The following is a 20,291-nucleotide window of genomic DNA, read 5'->3' on the forward strand; positions in this document are numbered from 1 at the left end:
TTTCCTTTAGCCATTGACATTATTCTCATAAGTCATAGAAAAGTCAAATTTGGTTCGCATCATTGAGCCGGTCCCATCCTGCAAGATCAATCTCATATTAGGGTCGTCTTATATTGGTAATATGAGATGAACCCCAAAGTGTATTACTTATGTCCGGTTTCTCTACTCTGTAATTTTGTTTTGCTTTGCGTCATTGCGGAAAATCCTACTTTCCAAAGATAGGACGTGGGAAATAGAAGCGTGGTTTGCAATGTGTTTTAATTTTTTTTTCATTTGTGAGTTTGTAGCCACATAATGTGCAGTGCAAGCTTGGTGAGTGACAATCACCTGTAGCGATAAACCCAACAAATAGGACACGGATAGACCATATATTCAGCCATTTTCAGCAGTGAAGTTATTTTGTCAAATTAATTTGATGATTAAAATATTATTACTGCACAATTCATACTTGTAAAAACACATTTTGTCGCTTGCTGTTAAAATGACATCACCTGTTCTGATTTATCTGATTGCTCCATCTCGTAGGTGCGTAACACAACCTCAGCCACCACTGTAGCTTCTATTCTATGCACCTCATAATCCAGTGTGCCTTTTAGTATAGAAAATATGGTACAATTAACTTTTAAACATTTTTGCTCAGGATTTATTTTTGAAGAAATCAAACCTTCATTGAACAAATGTTAACGTTCAACTTTGTGAGCACTAAGGATGCCGATGCTCCGCAGGAGTTTATTCCAATTTAATTAGTCTGACTCAATGATGACCACTTCCATGTGTCACATGGGGCTCAGTCACTAACTCGGGAAGAATAGACATCGGAAGTGAAAGCTATTTTCCGACCCAAAACAAAAGATGGCGCAGACGCGAGATGATCAAGACCAATGCATGTGTGTGTTTGCGTGCGTGTGTGTGAATGGGGGTGGCGGTCGTGGGAAATAGCCCGTTTAACAATGGGACGCTGCTACGCGACCGCTGTAAAAATGGACACTTGCCAGAGTACTACTGTGACATCCCAGCCAAGGCCCCCCCAAGTTATCAAAGGATGAAGGGCTTTTCTATCACAGCGCACAGTGCACGGAGGGGGCAGTAACCGCTCATGTAGACATGGCCAACACTTGTCATGTTTGTCGCAATGGCCCCTCCTCAGTGGGCCCCACACAATTAGAGCACCTCTTAAGTCACTTTGTTAAACACCAATAAGCCAACATGAGAATGCCCACACATTATTTAGCATCACTTTACACTTGAATGACTTATAAATTTGAAGATATCCCTAATTTTTCCTGTAGAGCGTTGGTTCTCAAATGGGGGTACGTAAATGCAATTCAACATGATATTTTAACAGCGTTTTTGCAGGTATCCAAACATCCAAATAGTTGATTTTTTATGATGTGACATGACAGGAATCGTTTCTTTTACTTCTCGAATTGAAAGCAAATTAATTGGAACATGAACTCTGCAAAGCCTTGCACGCCTCTATTTTGTTTTCTACAGCTGTGCTTTAAGTTTCTACAGAAATCAGCGCATTTAAATTCATGTTTTTTAATGCCATGGCAAGAACTGAAATATTTCTTTTCACTTAAGAGCAAAATCAAAGGAACAAGATGCAACTTGTCGCTAAATTGTGGTTTTACACCCTTGAAAACACTGTATGCCTGTACTTTGTCATTATATGCTGATTCGCCTTGGCATTATTGAAGCGATATCGTGGGACCCATGGCTAACCAATTAAAGTTTGAATTGAGCACTAAAATGCACTATAAGTACAATATTGTAAGCACTCACACAAGATCAAGTCTTTAGCATATCGGCATCTTCGTGACACCGTTACGCCGACCAATAGCAGACCGGGAGCAGCGCAGGGAGTTTGACGCAAACCGAAAATAAGAGCAATTACCTAAAAACGCCTGAAGAGGGAGGCAAAACAACATAAACACAGCCAACCCCACAGGTCATGACAGTTGTTGATGCCGTAAAGCGGGAAAAAGTAGTATTCCACTTCGTACCGTGAAAAAAACGTAAGTCAGGGACGCCGTAACCCGGGGGTCCGCTGTACTTAAATTACTCGAGGACTCATTTCACCCTTTGTCCATAATTTCATGAGGCAAAATTGATTCTAATTTTAGATTGACCAGCATTCCGAACTGCTCAGCTATTGTTTTAATTGTCATTAAAATTATATCACTTCTAGTAGAAAATCTTGATGAGAAATAGACTGCTGTGCGCTCACCCCAAGTGCAACTGTTCATTCTCAAAGGCGGGCTGTAACAAATAAACCGCATACGAAGCCAAATATATGACAGATCCCCTTTGTTTATGCGTGCGTTACATAATCCGTCCAAACAGACCCTCTTCACTCTATTTACTGTACAAAAGGGAGATGGAACTGGCGGTTCGGGCAAAGCCTTTCCTAACACAGATAAAACTGTAATCCAAATAAAAGTACTTCTTAGTCAAACGTATACAGTCATGGATTGATTTAAGAAGCAAATTCAAACCGCTGGGCTGGAAGGCTGTCAACAACACAATTAACCGTTGCAGCCGGCATGCCTCACAGTACAAGCCGAGACAAAATGACTGAGTGGACTAATAAACTTTATTTCCGAGGTCCCATTAGGAGAAGGCAGTAAAAGGTGAATGTCGTGGCGCGACAATGCACGTGTAACAAAATACCCCTGCGAACCAGAAACCGGCCGAAAGAGACTGGAGCGAAAACGTTGTTGGTTGTTGGGGTTAGTTTGTCGAGAAAATTGGATGCTGGCTGTGACTGTGTAAATAATAACCGCTCTATTGCACTAGGGCTGATTATGAGAAAACAATCGCCAGGATTATTTCGATTATTAATCGTGATCTCAAAATCAATCTCAAAATGTAGTATTTAGTCAAGTAAAAGTGAAATTCAAAATAAAACGTGTAGAACAACGTTGTGCTTCCGCTATTATAACATAATTTTTGTGTGAACGTATTCATACAGTGTTTGTGTATGAGGAGGTTAATGCTGTTAAAATGAACCCAATAACGAACTAGTCGATTTATTAAATTAATCAACAGCTATTTTAATAATCACATAAGTGTTTAGAGCTTTTTTTTTTTCAATTACCTTGATCAAAATCCTCAGATTTCAGCCTCTAATTATTCATTCATTTTGTAGTACTTCATGGAAATAAACATATTTTTTTCTGTTAATCAAAATAAGACATTTTACCTTGGAAAACAATTTCAGAACCAGTACTTCAGTTTCAAAAAGTGGGCAACTTGTGACATAGTTTGTTGTTTAACACCAGGTAATAAATACAAAAAACAAAAACAAAACAATAACCGGTTAGTAAAAACTAATCTGGTGGGGGAAAAATGTGTAATACAATTACAAATAAGTAAAATTTTACCTGATTATTTGATTACATTTTACTTACTTTTTTATTTTCAAATTTAAATTTTAAAACATGCTTTACAAACAAACCCTGACTTGATTGATACAATAATTGATAGAATTATAAACATTGAAACCATTTCGCTAGTGACAACCCTACTAATTAGCCATTAGCATGTCAATCAGATTTCACATTAGCACGGAGGATGTTTTAAACATTTACTGTATTTAAATCTAAAGTGTGTATAATTGCTGCGTGTTTAGTTTTAACTGTAAACACCAACTGGGAGATCATACTTAAATGGATGGTACACTTAATATAATGTTAGCCTTTTGTTTTTAATTCATTTGATAGCTAAATTATTTTCAGTTACGATTCATGTTTTTAAAACTCATTTTGCCACTTGCTTAAAATAACGACTGATCTCTGAGGTACAAGCTAACCAGCTACAAGCTACGGCGAGATCGCATCCTCGAAAAAGTTAATTAGCTACATTTTCGGTTATCATTAGAGGAGGGCGAGGAGTAGCTAATCATGTGACACACCAAGCAAGAAGAGAGAAGTTGGAGACGCTGTTCTAATTGAATGGGACGTGTACTTACAGTGACTCCGTCCCCAAGATCATGGGCACCTTTTCCCCAGAGTGATTGCTGAGGAAATGCAGTCGGAAGAGGTGGTTCCCGGCGGTGCCGCGGACGGGTGACAGGTTGACCCTCTCAGGCTGGCAAGAGTCCACCCAGATCTCGTTCCTCAGGGCGTAGTCGATCACGGAGTAGCTTTCGTCGCTGGTGATGAGAAGAGGTCGTTATTCGGAAACATTCTGCTCAAAAGTTGCCGACTCAAAGTCAAAGTTTGTCTTTTGGTCGAGTTTTAGAACTTCAAGAGCGCGAGAAAAAAAACACAAATAGGAGAGTTTCTGGAGTGGGAAACGTGAATATACGATTACCTTTAAAAGGGAAGGAAGTCAAGTCAAAAGTCTAAACGTGACATTCCGAATAACTCATTCACTACCAGTGACGTCTGTAGACGTTCAAATATCTAAATTACTTCCAGTAAATGAGTTATATTGAGTTTTTACAATAGGAATTAAGAAGCAAAAGCCAATCCGTTTCAGCCATCTCAGCCGGCGGCCATTTTGACACTTGCTATTGACCGAAATTGACATTATAGTTGCTCGGTGCTCAGGTAACAGGCTTCGTACTAGCTTGAAACGTAGAAGTAGAGAAAAACTTTTTTAAATGATTTTTTTTCGCTTGATTTCTGCTTTAAAATACTTGATTAAAATACTTCAACATCAAAAATTGATGGGTAGAAGTGATGCGCCACTGTCCCATCATAAGTACAACAGAATAGAATAAAATGCTTTGAACGTCATTGTATAGCTGATACGTAACCAAATTCAGAGTGCTGCTCCGATTGGTGCATATTAAATAAATTTGAACAGTAAATAGAATAAATATTATAGAATAAAAAGCATAGTTTCATAGAGTGCGTTCGATTCATTCTATGTTGTGTGGGATTATATAATACACAATCGTCACCCCACATCTGTTACGGTTCCGATACTACCGCCGAAGGCAGAAAACCGCCATGTCGGCTTTTTGTCGTTGCCCGGAATAGCGACCCAGAAAAAGAGCGGAAATTCCAGCTGGTTATTTTATTCAACCCCCTTTCACCCAAACATTAAATTAAGCTCGGGTTTCTTCATCGGGCGATGTTTTAAACCCCTCCGAGGCTAATGATCGTCAAGGTAATAATGTTCACCTTGAAAAGCTCGTAAATCAGCAGCCCCTTTATACGTCAAACCTTACAGCCGTTATATCAAAAGTTAACCTGTTTCTTTAGCCTGCGTTCCCCACGAGTACCTGTCCATGAGTCGAAGCTTTTGTCGGCTAGCGCACGCGCGCGGTAGGAAACATCTGGAGTCAATTGCGCAACCTTACATGCGAAGCGTGTTTACGTAGCGCGCCTAAGAAACAGGAGCTTAAGGCGAGCCCATGTGGGTTTTATCAAGCGGAGACTGGAACGGCAGCTGAGCTGGTGGGGCTGCTGGACGTCGAAACGGCATCATGTGAGCCGCCGTGTCCATTTAGGGAGCACGCTCCAAAACAAACAGAAGGGCGTAAGTGTCGAAACGCTTCTGTTTTTGCAACCTCGCTTCAAAATATAACTGTTGGGCTGTGCAGGGGTCGCGGTCGGTCAGGGAATCCTGTCACGGTCTGGAGGTTCTCAACTAGCTTTGAGTGTTGCTCCAACAGCACCTGCCCAGTACCACCCCTACACTGTTACCCCACCCGTTGTTCGCAAATCAACCACGCCAAATAATTAGGACTTCTGCAAAGAGGAGAACAATAGCGCAGTCTCTGAATGAGTTTCAAACCGTTTGAATTTGAGGTTGTTTCCAAACTTTTGTTACAGCGGGCCCCCGGTTTACGAGATTGATCCGTTCCGCGGTTGGATCGTAATGCGAATTTGTCGTATGGCGGGCAATCCAAACCTATGTTAAATGGCTAAGACGTGTAAAATCCCAGGCAAAAACATCAAAATTGTATATACATGTTAAAAATTGGTATAAAAATAGTATAGTGCTTTGTATATATAATATAAAGATCATATGTAAAAATATATAAAGGATTTATTTGCCTTTTGGGCAACAAGTTTGTTATGGCCATATTCCCTAGTGAAGGTAGCCTAGGCTAGGCTAGCTTAGCCTTCTTCGTATTCCTTGATTATCTTGCGCTTCGTTTCCATATAAATCATCTTCTTAAGTCTTTCCTTAACATCACTAGCAATCATACCATATTGAAAGCACTCTAAAACGAGTTCAAGTCTTTAGGCAGCCATCTTTGTGACCCCGTGCACCGACCAATAGCAGCCATCTTCATGACCCCGTGACGCTGACCAATAATAGATCAGTTTTTTAGGGAGTGGTGACGCCGACCAATCGCAGACCAGTATTGTTGTGACTTAGGCAGTGATGCGTGTAAAGACTTATGAGCGCACACTGACCGCCATGTTGGATGTGTCGTAAGGTGAAAAAAAACGTAAGGCGGGGACGTCGTAAACCGGGGGTCTGCTTTACTGTATGTTTTCCAACAAAATCCAGAAAACATAATATTCTGAGGAAAGGTTTGCAGAAAATCATTACGAAAGAAAGAAAAATGATGGGAACCATCAAGTTTTAAGGAGCTAATGTTTATAACGGTGATCGTGGTTGCTCCATATCCATCTTCACCACACCTTGTTGCTTTGATTAACGGCAAGCACGGCGCAGAGAAGGATTTCCGCAAAGTCCGTGAATATTCCTTCAACAACGGCAGTATTTCTTTCTTGTCACATTTCATGACTGATAGCTCTACAGGTAACAAACATGTTTGGAATGCCATTCGCACGGTGGGGGAGGGGGGTGGCTGGAGGGGATTGTGACACAAGCAGAACCTGCGTGCTTGTGTGCTGAGTTCTCTCCTGTGGAGAAAAGTGGCTTTAAACAGTATAAGTGGCCCTAATCCAACACCGTGCAACCTCGGAGATTGAACATAATTCCTTCTGGAATGCAGTTGTTTGGATTTTGAAAACATTTTCCCGGTAGGAAACAGTAGGAATTGAAGTAATCCGTTTACAGAGCCGAGTCTTTTTCAGTGACAATTTTGAATGTAGGGCGACTCGGTGGAGCAGTGGTTAGCACGTCCGCCTCGCAGTTCAGGGTCCCGAGTTCAAATCCACCTTGCTGTTTGGAGTTTGCATGTTCTCCCCGAGCCCGTGCGGGTTCTCTCCGAGCACAGCGGCTTCCTCCCGCACTCCAAAAACATGCATGGCAGGTGTATTGGACATACTAAATAAAAAATTAATAAAGATGCTTTTACATTGGAAAGTTTTCATAGAGGTTCAAGAATTCCTGTCAGTAAGTATTGTTATATTATCTGCAGAAAGAGTTGAGGGAAGTGGAGATGAGAGAAAAGCCAGCTGCTGTGGATCCTTCAGCGTTATGTAAGCGTTCCCGCACAGTCCGGCACCTCAGCACTTTCCTGCTGCGTGGCAGCCAAATCTGACAGGGGCCTGCTTTCCACTATTCCCCACCTTGAATCCAGGAATCTATTCTTCTCAACAAATAATCAAGCTTAGCTGTCATTATTTGAAGAGAAAAGTGAAGATGATCAGCATTCGCCTACAATACTTAGTAAATCAGTGGAATCTATAGTAACACACATATTATGAACATATTTCCGCAGTACTAGATGGTTTATTGATGACAAATTGTACAACACAAGCTACCTTGTGGGGACTAAAACATTTGGACCAGCACTGGCTCTTTGTGGATGGAAAAGTTGCTAAATGCCACTAGAATCTGTAGATAAGTGTGTAATGATTCACTGAAATGCTATTTCATGTTAATGCTACCATTCCTATATCCAATGCCGTTTTTTTTAAAAAAAGCTGTGGGACAACACATTTCTCACCCCCTCCCGCCCCCCCAAAAAAGGTCAGGAAAACATGTTTTCCTTCAACAAACGATGACATCATGGCTGTTAGCAAGCCGGCAGTAGCTTGGCGGCGTTTTTGTTTTGTTCGACCGCACACGGCCAAGTCGTGCGACACTGCGGAACAAACCAATATTATAACAGCTTCTCTCATTCACACCCCCGTTTCCCAAAAGACGTCTCGTTCCAATTCCAAACGCAAGTTGGACTGCGCTCGCCAAAACAGTCCGCCTTCTTCCAGGTTCCGTTCCCAGAAAAAACATCATTTGGAATGTTTCTTTTTATTCCCCCGCCCTTCTCTATGATTCTTCAGAAAATACAAGTAGAAACGCTGCAGGCTCAGACACCTGCAGCCAAATAATTTCATCCTTACGCCACCAACTGGCCAAAGCCGGTTTCAGGATATTCGCCGTATTCGTCCACGCCTCGCCGCGCTTACCTTTTTTTTCGGGTGACGATGAGAACATCGTTGAAAAGGAAAAAGTAGACTTGTTGCCGCGACGTCCGCTTGAGGAAGATGCCGTTGTCTTCCACGAAGGCCGTCAGCTCGCCGCGCTTCACCATCCACCGGGATGACGAAACCAGCGGGAAAGGCTGCGGGGTCGGACAGGACCTCGATTAGTAAAGGCTTCAAAAACATCCTAATTATTTCATATTAGGTCACGATAAATATATTTCACCTTGATCTTAAAGTCCAGCTGAGAGTTAATGGTGTACATCATCTCAGTTCTCTCCATGGTGCGTGCACCCTCGTTGCATTTCCTTACCACCTGCATGTGGGGGGTGGGGATGACCCCAGGGAAATTTAGTTTTTGCCATGGGAAGTATAATTGCGATAAAATAAGGCTAAGCATCATTTATTTGATTTTTATCAGGCATTTTGATGTACTTGGTTATTTTTTTCGATTTTAAACTAACCTGTAACCTGTATACACGCTGTAAAAAGTAGTTAACAGTTGTCGAAAGGTATCTCATGTTGCTTTTTTGTTTTGTTAAGGTTCAAAATGATACAGTTTTAGGTATATAATTTTTATAGAATTTATTTACATTTGGCATAGCGAGAGGGTGGACGCGAAGGTTTTTCGCATTGCAAAATATAATTGAGCTTGGGTTACGGCAAGGTTATTTTTTCATCATTATTTCACCTTTGTGCAGTATTTTGAGTCATTTTCTTCCTAAATATTGGCACATTCCTGGTGGTGTGATTAAAAAAAAGTTTGACATGTTGACAATCTTTTGTTGAAAGTTAGTGTATTGATTTTTTTTCTTAAAAAGGATACAGGTTTAGGTATAGTTATATATTTTTTAGCGATAATAATCGTATTTATAGTCAGCGCCTTGAATGGGGGGGCGCAAAGTTTTCTCTTTCCTATGTGGGCTTGATAAAATATAATTGAGAAGCACTGTTCTAAATGAACTAATCTATTTTTTGATTTATTTTTATTTACTTTTTTTTTTTAATTCTTTACTGAGTGGAAGAAAACTTTTTCCCGTAGCAGTTAGATATCTGACGTCAATTTAATCAGAGGATTATTAAGCCAATGCCTACAAATTATTGACTTATTCTGAAGAAAATGTCCATTAAAATAATTTTCAATATTGGGGACTTTTATCTGCTTGTTCTGGACTGTTGCCATGATTTTTTTTTTTTACAACCAATTAAATTATTAGTATAACCATCCCATTAAAAAAAATCTAAATAAGAATTATATAGTATTCGATGAAGTCTGCAGTTTTCTGATTTACAGAGATTAATGTTCATAACATACTGTACTTGTGCATATTGTTGAATATTCTTACTGACCTTGCTGACGGCATGTAAAGCCTTCTTACAGTCTTCATACTGCGCACAGTCTTTAGGAGTCTTCTGGCAAATTGTCTGCAAGACGCAGGGCAAAAACAAAACAAAAATCGGAATCAACTCACTGCGCTTCGAAAAGCACATTCAGCCTTATCAATGCTTGATAGCGCGTCGAAACCTAAGAGCAGCTGTGGGAAGAAAACGAAATGAAACTAAACTTTCTCAGGATCTTGAGGCCTCTGTGTGGACTAAACCCCGGAGACTCTTGGGAGACGCGCAAGATGTTGCAACAAAAGGGGGCGAAAGCGGAGCGCGAGAATTCCGAGGGAGAATAACGGATACTAAAAGAATTAACTAGAAGGAAATGAGCAAGATCAAGTTTGTGAAGTAAAGTGGCGATTATATTCGCCATGTTGGCTTCGGCTTTGGCATTTTTTATTCATCTCGCAGTCGATAAACTTTGTCATTATGCCTCTGATCATACACTAATCTGATTGTTTGTAATGGAGCCTCGCTCCAGCATTGCCCCGCCCATAGTAGAATCTGATAAGCCGTGCAAGAATCAGAGCCAGTCAATAGTTAAAGCCATATATGGCTAGCAAAACACGTTAGGAGAGAATATGTTTAGTAGTCGGGTAAATTTAAATAATCTCCAACAAACTTTTAACCATGAAAACCACATTGAATTACCTCGTGTATTAAATGTGCAATATACATAAAGTTGCATTGCATTCTTTTGAATTCCCACTAGCATTCTTGGCTAACGTACGCTACTAAACAGTGGGGACATGAGCAGTACACAAGCTAACATCCAGCTAGCTGCTAATTCGCGCCATCATCGCCTGCATTTTTACTTGATAAACCTTCATTTAACAATTGTTAACGCTGACTGTGCGTGCGTAAGCCACAAGAGAGATTTGCTGTGTTAATTTAGAAATCCCAAGCAATTTAAATGAAATGTTGGGATTTGTATTATTCAAAGATTTTCCCATTTCACTGCAAAATATTCCTTGATTCCTTGAAATCAATATTGGCTTTAAATACGGGTAATCGGCCTGTTCGACTCCCGATAATCGGGATCAGAAAAATAGCATATAGGTCGATCTCTAATGTGAGTTAAAGCGTACGCCTTGCATGCTGTGCAATGACAATTTCAACAAGAATGACATAAGAGCCAAAGTCTGATCATTCCAAAGCTCAGGCGCACTCACGTCCATGAGCAAGGGCAATCGCGTGACCCTCTGCATGGGCAGAATGAGGAAGGAGATCATGGGGAGGTTCCTGCAGTCCGGGTGGCCCTCGATCCTGCTCAGCACCTCCTTAAACGCTGGATTCTTGGATCTGCACCATGTGGAGGAGGACAAAAAGTAGCTTTAGTAAACTGCCAAGGTCAAAGTGTGAGAGTAGTACATTCTGCATGAAAAGCCACAGGAGATAAGATAATGTGAGTGTGTGTGTGTGTGTGTGTGTGTGTGTGTGTGTGTGTGCTCACTCACAACAGCCTCTGCAGGGTTCTTTGTTGGTAGACCTCATTGGAGCAGTACGTCACGTAGGGATCAAAGTTGGATTCGGCGTGCTTGCAAATAATTTCGCTGATGCTGTCGATCACAATGTTGTGCTGATGTTTCTCCTCCAGTTGTTTGAAGAACCTAAGAAAAAAACAAAAAAACAGCCATGTTGCCATTAGCCTCGAAAGGGTCCCCAAAACACTTTTGGAGAAAAAAAAACGGCATTGACACAAAAAACGGAGGGGGGGTGAAGTCATCTTGCAAATATTCGGCCTTTGGAGGTATACCGGGCAGGATTGTGCTTGTGTGTAATAGAATGCTACCGAACGCCAGAGTATTGACCTCCACCCCACCCAATCAATCAACAACAATGACATGTCGTGCTGAGGAGATTTTGGAGAACATGTAAAAAAAAAAAATCCTTTTTGAGTATTGAGGCCAGTTTGGGTTATCTTTGACCCGACCGTTTTTAGAGGGTAAAAACATGTTGGTTGATGGACTGACCCAATCTTCTGGGTAAAAAGTTGGGTTGTTCCTCTTTTGACCAGTTTTGGGTTATTTTGACTTTTTTTTTAGTGTAACAAACGTTGGTTGGTAAAAATTCTACTTTTGGGTCAAACATTACCCAAAACGTGTCAAAAATGGCCTGACGCAACTTTTCGGGTAAAATTAATAACTTGAAAAATTAATTTATTTATGTATTACTGTTTTTGGAGTGTAAAAATGTTGGTTTAAAGAAACACGGTCACAAAAAGTTGCGTAAAAATTCACCTAAATTGGGTCAACAATGGATTGACCCAACTTTTTGGGTTGAATAAATTTTTGATTGGACTTGGAATATTTTTCACCCACCTTTTTCTAGCGCTTAAAAAATATCTAGCTGTTGAAAATAACCCAAATTGGGTCAATAACTTTGAATTTTTTTGACCCACTATTTTCTAGTGTTAACAAATATTATTTATACTCTAAAGCAGGTGTCGAAAATAACCCAAAATGGGTCAATCACTGAATATTTTTGACCCAGCTTTTTCTCGAATGTTAAAAAATATTAATACTCCAAAGCAGCTGTCGAAAATAACCCAAATTGGGTCAACAAATAGACTGACCCAACTTTAAGTTGAACAAATAACTTAAAACGCTGGGTTGATCTACTTTTGACCCATTTTTCTTAGGTTAAATAAACATTCCTAGCTGATAATATCCCAGATGAAAAAGGAAACGGGTAGGAGGAAAAAAAAATCGTCACTAGCATTATCCAGAAGCATCAGGGGAACGTGCAGGACATGACAGATGCTAGAGTCAAGCAGGGCAGGAAACATCCTCAACACCTCTCTCTTGTAAGATCAGAGAAGAGGAACTCCGCGCCTCCTAAAATAGAGACACTCTTCAACATTAAACACCAACAGAGACCTTTTCTCTTCCTGAGGAGCAGCAGATGGTCCGTTTAACAGCATGACACAAAAAAGGGTTAGCGTGTCATGCCAAGGTAGCAAACAGGAAGGTGACAAATGGCGACTTTGAAAAAAAATCCTCCTATGCTACTACTCCACATCCAAACGCACATTTTGTCTATCTATAGGAGACAATGCTTTTGAGGACCGCCTCTTTCCTTATGAGGACATGTCCACCTACTGTAGGATCAAAGATCGCGTGAGTAATCCTTAACATCTATTCTGGGCTCAGAACAGGTCAAGGATGTGGGCTCCCACTAGGGGCAAAACTCACTGACCCGACCCCTGTGGCTCCACGTTGTCGTCGTGACGGAATGTGCAGGGCTGACCCGACAGCATTTGGAATCCATTTGGACTTGGGATATATCTAAAAACAGTGTCAAAAGTATTCCATTGTGTGCTTACTCAAACTATAGCTGGCCCTACAACGTAGCTTAAGTACATTTCATTTAAACCTTGTTGCTAACCGAAACAGCAGCGCCGACTCGAGGACGTGAACAGTCAAATTTTCGCACTGTGTTAATTATATATATATATATATATATATATATATATATATATATATATATATATGATAGTGCGGACACACTGACCGGCATGTTGGATTGTTCATAAGACGACAGGTTTGTGCGGAAGAGGGGGACAAAAAACGCCGCGGTCCACGATCGTAAGATGAAAAATTCGTAAAACAGGGAGTTTGTAAACCGGGGGCCCACTGTACATAAATATATATATATATATATATATATATATATATATATATATATATATATATATATATATATATATATATACACACAGGATGCATAAAAATTGATTACTTGTCATTTTATTTGATTTTGACACTTCTCATCACGACCCCCCCTCCCCAGCTACAATCCCATCAATTGCCAAAATTTGTTTACGTTCTGTGAAGATGAAGTAAAGAATGCGAGTAAATGAATTTTGGTATGACCTGAGGCGGCTCCTGAAACACAATGAGTAACACACCTGCGTGTAAAAGACTCGAGGCCCTCCCACGTGCCGTCACATCGCACACTTGACGGCGTCACAGGACGCCCCCAGGCGTGATAGACATTCTTTCACACGGTAAACCCAAATTCCAACTAATCTGTTTGACTGCTGCTACGGGCCATTTGGATATTTTAGCTGCCCACTGTGGGTGGTGAGGTGTGGCGGTTGTGCCAGAATGAGGTGTGTGTGTAATGAAATGCACAAGAGGTCACTGCAAGTCTCAACAGAGACAGGGAATTTACAATAAAGGAAAATCTGAATTCCTGGTTAATTTAAGTTCGTTTTCAAAATGTATGACAGGGGCACCCAAACGTTTTGCCAGAGATCTACTGAACTCTTGTGATCTACAAGGGGGTGTGGCGAGCGGGCTAGTTTAGTGATATCAAAGTTTCGTACCAATGAGAAGACACATCTGGGTAGTGTCACTCACGTCTGTAGCGTTGTAGTAAGAGACTTAGGCATGCAGTACTCATTGCTTCAAATGACCCAGGCAGGATAGACATAGTGGACCCCTGTGTTACAACGTCCCTGTCTTACGTTTTTTCCATGTTGCGACGTGGAATACTGTGTTTTTTGGTCCCCTCTTTACGGTATTTTCCTCGCTTTGCGACAAAAACAACTGTCACGACCCTAGGGGCTTGGCTGTGTTTGTGTTGTTTCGGCTCCATCTGCAGGCGTTTTTAGGTAATTACACTTATTTTCAGTTGCCGTCCCTGCAACGCATGGTCGAGACAACAATCTAATATTTGATCATTTTTGGCTTCCAGAGTGAGCATCTTTCAGAAATTGTACCACTTCTCTCAGAACAAAGGTCAGGTTATGGAAACCCTAATTGAATACCAAGAACAGTCGCTGAAGCCATTTGAACGGAGTCATCTATGACTACAAATGGGATTGTACGGGCTGCTATTTTCACACTCGCGTATGATTATTGGCCCCACGGGGGAAATAATAAAACACAGGCAGCTGCTAAACCAAGTTTAGGCGGATTCCAAGTTTAGGTGCGAGAATTCACCACTCTCATGCTTGTAATAATACACAAATCATACTGCAAGCAGGCTCGAGTCAATTTTACATGGCTCATAAATGGGAGGAATGTTGATTTTACAAAGTAGTTCAACTAAATATTATGTAGCAGTAATATCAGATGAGAAGATTGCCGTTTGTTCAAATGAATGTATGAGTGCACTTGAAGTTTTTACACTTAGATGAGTCTAAATTTAAATTATACAAAACTTATTTGGACATTTTCGGCAGTAAAAAAAAATGCCTATATTTGATGATTTTCGTTGCACAATGAACAACTTAAAGGGGTATTACACTTATAAATTTTCAGTGGTAAAAATGTAAAATTTTGTGTATGGTTAATTTGATAACTGAATGACTTTTTACATACAATTAGTAGCTTCTAAGAACAGTTTTCTCCACTTGAGGTAACAGGTAACAACCAACAGGTAACAACCAATCGCGGCCCAGCTTGTGAATGTCACATGACCAATCCCAGAAAACCGGACTTGTGATGTCATTTTCATTCGACAGCAAATGCCAAAACTGGTTTTAAAGGTATTAATTTAATGTATAAAATAATTTAACTATCACATTAAGAATGGACAAAATAAATATATTTATAGTTCAAAAAATGCCTAAATATGTGTAACTATGCTTTGAAAACATTTTTTACTGGAGTCAACTGAAAATGAACAACTTCCAATTGAATTTACTGTCACTCTTACACCCCTTTGTCATTTTTACACCCACACAAGTAGTTTTTATGAATGTCATTCATCACAAAAAAATATCAGCAAATTCTCATGTTTGCCATATCACAGTTGGGAATGAGGATGAGGAATCCCTTGGTAAGAGTGTAGCAATATTTTTTCAATGACATTCCAGGATAAACGCATTCTGGCGCCAGGCTTTCTCCTCTTTGTGCATTGCGTTCTTTTGTATCATTTATACATGGAAAAGTTAAAACAATTTCACCTTGCTTGGGAAAACAGTGGGAGATTTGTCTCAAAATTCATGTTTTTCTCATTTTAGATTCATGTTTTTCTCTTTTTAAGTCCTAAATAGGCAGGAATTTTCAGGATTTTAGGGAAATATAGGGGTGCGTTAGAATTTAAGCAATGGGTGTTATGGAGGAAATCCACTTGATAGGATTCTTACAAGTCTTGCTAGCAGACTGGAATGGACAGATTGCGGTCAAACTGCCAGGTGAAACAACAATAAAAATAGAATTTGATCTTAATTTGCCTTTAACCTCTTCTCCCAATCAGTTTTTTTGGGTCAGTTTGAAAACAAGCCAGGCTCGAAGTGAAAAAAGAAGGCAAATGTGGTGGTGTTTATAGACACACCTCACATGGAAGTGAATGTGCTCTCCCAAGTGTTGAAGCGCTATTAAATGCGAAATTATCCGGCTCATTGGCCGTAAGCAAAATACCACAAACTTTTTATGAGGTGCTCGGAGTAGGCCGAGAGACAGCACTTTTGTTACAGGAATCTAAATTTGGCGGCTGAGCAAACCATCGGCCAACACAAATTGTAACATGGACGTTTATATCTCTTACTTTTTGCTAGCCTCGCACACGTCGCCGATGTTGGAGAAGAGATGGTGGTGTTCCGTCTTGGTCATGGCTTCGCTGAGCTCCGGCGAGTTTTTGAACATGCGGATCAGGATCTCCAGACTGTGAAGGTACGAGTGCTCTGAGGAGATCACTTCGAAGATGGCCTGACGAGGAATTTATACGTCATGAAAATGTTTTCGGCGTAAGGGCAAAAATATTGGGACAAAGACACAACTCCATGTTTATATATATATATAAATATATATATATATATATATATATATATATAATATATGTGTGTGTGTGTGTATAAAGGAAACCACCTTTGCTTGTAAAAACACATATTTTTCATCACAGTTGCATATTAAAAAAAAATGAAACCTTGTTGCTAACCAAAACAGCAGTGCAGTTTTAGGAGTCCACAACACACACACACGCACGCACGCACACACACACACACACACACACACACATATATATAAATATATATATAAATATATATATATATATATATATATATATATATATATATATATATATATATATATATATATATATATATATATATATAGGAAACCACCTTTGCTTGTTAAACAAATATTTTTCACCTCAGTTGCATATTAAAAAAAAATAGCAAATGTAAATATCTGTGTAAGATGTGGGCCCCTTAAAGATGGAAGTAGGGCCATAAACGGCCCCTGGCCCTTAGTTTGGACACCTCCTGTTTAAATGACAATATAGTTTATTGGAATAGAAAATTGATCATCCGTGAAAATGTGTTATTGTGGCGGGTTTAGTTGTGTTTAAGGGCAGGGAGACTTCCGCAAATTAGGATCATTGACAAGTAAAATAAGTCTGACATCTGATCGATTGACACATGTATCGAAACTTCAGTCGCTGAAAGTTTTTTTTGTGGAACTGATAATTGTGTATCAAAGGTAATCAGTTCTAAATAATCAGTCAGGCTTTTTCAGAAATGGGCCGGGAATCTTTCAAGAGAGACTGCTTCGTTATTCAGCATGAATCATAACTGGTATTCTATTAAGTATAAAACATAATCAATACCTCTTGTCTTTTGCGTTCTTCCTGACTCATCCGATCAAACATCCCGCTTTTCTTGACCTTGGCAGGAGGGGGAAAGCATTTCAGTCAGCAAAACACTTTTGGCATCAAGAGTCAATGTTTTCAACTCGCTTCCCAGGGCTTCTCCCAAGTGTGTGCTGAGATTGCGTCTGTTTGTCCCAGCGCACAATGAGCGGAGCACTTAACACAGCGCGCCGGGCGGGAAGAAGGGCAACAAAGTTGTTGTGGAAAGCGGGACAAGAGATCTTCATTGCACAAGGACGCCCATGGCGACGGGTGACAAGCTGACGTAAAAAGTAACAAACGGCCGTCCGTTGTGCTCATTCGGTATCTTTTGACTGGAAGGAATGTAAAATGTGTTTGAAAACAATCGAAATCAAAACCCAGCTTTTGGAATGGACTCTGTGTCAACTGTGAAGTGAGAGGAACTGACTCTGCCCGCACTTTTGTCCGGATGAACTTAAGCCTGAATTAAAAGCGCCCCCGGCACCCTCGCTTAAAATTCAACATGTGAGGAGGACACCAGGAAGTGATACTGCGTCGTCTCTGGTATCTAATCTAACGCCCAACTAAGAACAACATCAAACCAGGAAATACTTCTTGAGGGTTCACCATACATTCTAATAGGCGTTATTCAAAATATTCTTGTCCAAAAAATTTGGATGCAACTTAACATTCATAGCTGGTACAAACTTACTTATAGGGATGGTCCATTTATTTTTCATGTTTAGCAGAAAAAGGTTAATAGTTTGTCCGTAATTATTTTAGATAGCTAGCCTTTATTGTCTTTCCAACTACACAAGTACAAGGCAGTGAAATTTTGACTTAACGAGCTCGAACCGACCAAGAAACATACAATAGAAATGACTGACGGGTCAAGATCCTAGAAGAAGAAGAAGAAAAAAAAAAATGGCTTAGGCCATTCCCCAAGCAAAAGGCATGGCTTAAGTCCGGAAAAAAAATTTTTGCAACACTTGCGCCAACAAAGACACTAAAACGATATTAAATAAATGATTATCCTATTATATTATTGTAATAATGTACAATTAATACCTTTAAAAACACACTTTTCTACTTGCTCCTAACCCCAACCCTGAAAATGACATCATCTGTGCTCCAGGCTTGGGTCACAACCAATTACGGCTCACCTATTATGTCATGTGATGTTCATAAGCTAAACAGTGATTGACTGCTCATTACATCAGCCTTTAGCACAGTACTAAATCACAGTATTAAATCGATACTTAAGTATCTGGGATTGAATGTCTGGACTCCTTAAAAAAACGTGAAACTACGTCCTTGGCATTGAATGAGTCAATGAATTAAGAAAACTTTGTATTCCTCCCACCTCAGACTTATTCAAACAATACTGTATTATGACTAACAATGCTGTTTATCTGAAACATGTTCAAATATACCTCAGCGAGGAGATACAATGGAGACAACTGGTAATTCCGGTTTTCATTCTTTCGAGTTTCATATCGTCAGAAGAGGACGACGAGCGTGTTGTACCGGTGCATCCTCCGAAATTCTAAAATAACTTTCCCCAAAGCAAACAATTTTGCGGCCGATACGTTCGGTGCGTCGGCATCGGTACAGGATGTTGTCCCATAATCTCTCCTGCTCACTTTCGATTTATCTTTCACATCTTTTATCGCAAGTAAACAAGCCAATGAGGATGCCCTGGAGAAAACAAAAGTCCATCATCTCTTCCTCGAGTACATTCCCTCCATTCCGATTCCTAACTGCATTATGCAACCTCGGCCCAGCGCACGTCCCTCTAAAGGGAACATTTCAGGCATAGTTTGAGGAGCTAGCATGAGACTGTGCAGTTCTCCCTAATGGGCTCTGGGTGACTGAGTGCCTCCTTCTTCTTGAAGAAGTGCGCCTGCTCTTCACTCACCAAACTGGATGTGACGGCATTCTTCGCAATGCGCACATTCCAAGCACTCTGTACTCTATTTGGTGACCAGAATGGAAAGGGGGGGAAAACTATTAAGTATTCATTGTGGGTGAATGCTGAAAAGGTCAATTTTAGGATGTTCGAATATCTGTCAGAATGGATTTTTTTTTTCTTTGTGGGAAACAAAGTGTTTTGATTAAAAGTAGCTTCTCTGTGGAGGATCTCTTTTTGTAGTTTTCTTTTGGATGGATTCTTACTAGATTTTTATGACTATGTTACATAAAAACGGAGTACCGTATTTTCCGCACTATAAGGCGAACTGGATTATAAGGCGCACCCTAAATTAATGACATATTTTAAAATGTTTTCCATATATAAGGCGCACAGGATTATAAGGCGCACCCTCAATTAATGACATATTTTGAAAACTTTTTCAATCACAAAATAGTAATATTCAAAGTAATAACAATAATAACTCAAATAATAACTCTCAATACATAATAACTCAATGTCAATATGACCAACTTTGTTCAACTGTAAACACACAAAAGAAACAGGTAAAGCTTACTTTACCACTTCATTCCCCCATCTACCAATCCCAATCTCAATATTAATCCATATATAAGGCGCACCAGCAGCTTCTGGAAAAAAATAAGGCTTTTAGGTGCGCCTTATAGTGCGGAAAATGCGTTAAATATTTTTGAACATACTGGCAAATACATTTGGATATACTTGTAGGCTGAATTCTAAAAATATATATATTTTTTTATTGCGTATTGGCTAAGTAAAAAGCAGTTGGCTTACATTACAGTAAAAGCCATACAAGTTACAAATAAATGTTTACTTACTTAATCTACAAGCATAATACTAGACCAAATGCTGAAAAATATAGCTATTTTTTAACTTGAATAAGCAAAAGCATTTGGCCATCATTAACCTAAAACACATGTGCATACCGTGTGACATTATTGGAGAGCTAAAACCATGAAAATTACAAATAAATATTTATTTTTTATATATAAGGTAGCCCAAATGCAGAAATGTATGTAAACACCCCATGGCATTTCAACTGATATAATAATGATAAGTTTACTTAATTTTTTAACGTTCTACAAAAA

The 20,291-nt window shown here is 39.7% G+C and overlaps 2 protein-coding genes across 2 annotated transcripts in view; one reads left to right on the forward strand and one right to left on the reverse strand.

The window, feature by feature from the left end:
* dhx36 (DEAH (Asp-Glu-Ala-His) box polypeptide 36) overlaps positions 1-16,635 on the forward strand; it is a 40,470-nt gene extending 23,835 nt beyond the window's left edge. The window contains exon 27 of the mRNA XM_088428151.1: positions 16,201-16,635. The gene's annotated coding sequence lies outside the window, so the exon portion shown is untranslated. The remainder of the gene's footprint in view (positions 1-16,200) is intronic.
* Positions 1-20,291, reverse strand: part of LOC148415521 (rho guanine nucleotide exchange factor 26-like) — a 29,702-nt gene that overhangs the window by 4,849 nt on the left and 4,562 nt on the right. The window contains exons 5-12 of the mRNA XM_088428152.1: positions 17,253-17,309; positions 16,191-16,351; positions 11,147-11,299; positions 10,862-10,991; positions 9,654-9,728; positions 8,530-8,619; positions 8,289-8,443; positions 3,974-4,156 (exon numbers count right to left, since the gene is read on the reverse strand). Of these exons, the coding sequence (XP_088284278.1) occupies positions 3,974-4,156; positions 8,289-8,443; positions 8,530-8,619; positions 9,654-9,728; positions 10,862-10,991; positions 11,147-11,299; positions 16,191-16,351; positions 17,253-17,309 (1,004 nt within the window). The remainder of the gene's footprint in view (positions 1-3,973; positions 4,157-8,288; positions 8,444-8,529; positions 8,620-9,653; positions 9,729-10,861; positions 10,992-11,146; positions 11,300-16,190; positions 16,352-17,252; positions 17,310-20,291) is intronic.

The sequence above is a fragment of the Hippichthys cyanospilos genome, chromosome 11, assembly GCF_059441005.1.
Source record: "Hippichthys cyanospilos isolate Australia breed blue-spotted pipefish chromosome 11, RoL_Hcya_1.0, whole genome shotgun sequence".
NCBI lineage: Eukaryota > Metazoa > Chordata > Actinopteri > Syngnathiformes > Syngnathidae > Hippichthys > Hippichthys cyanospilos.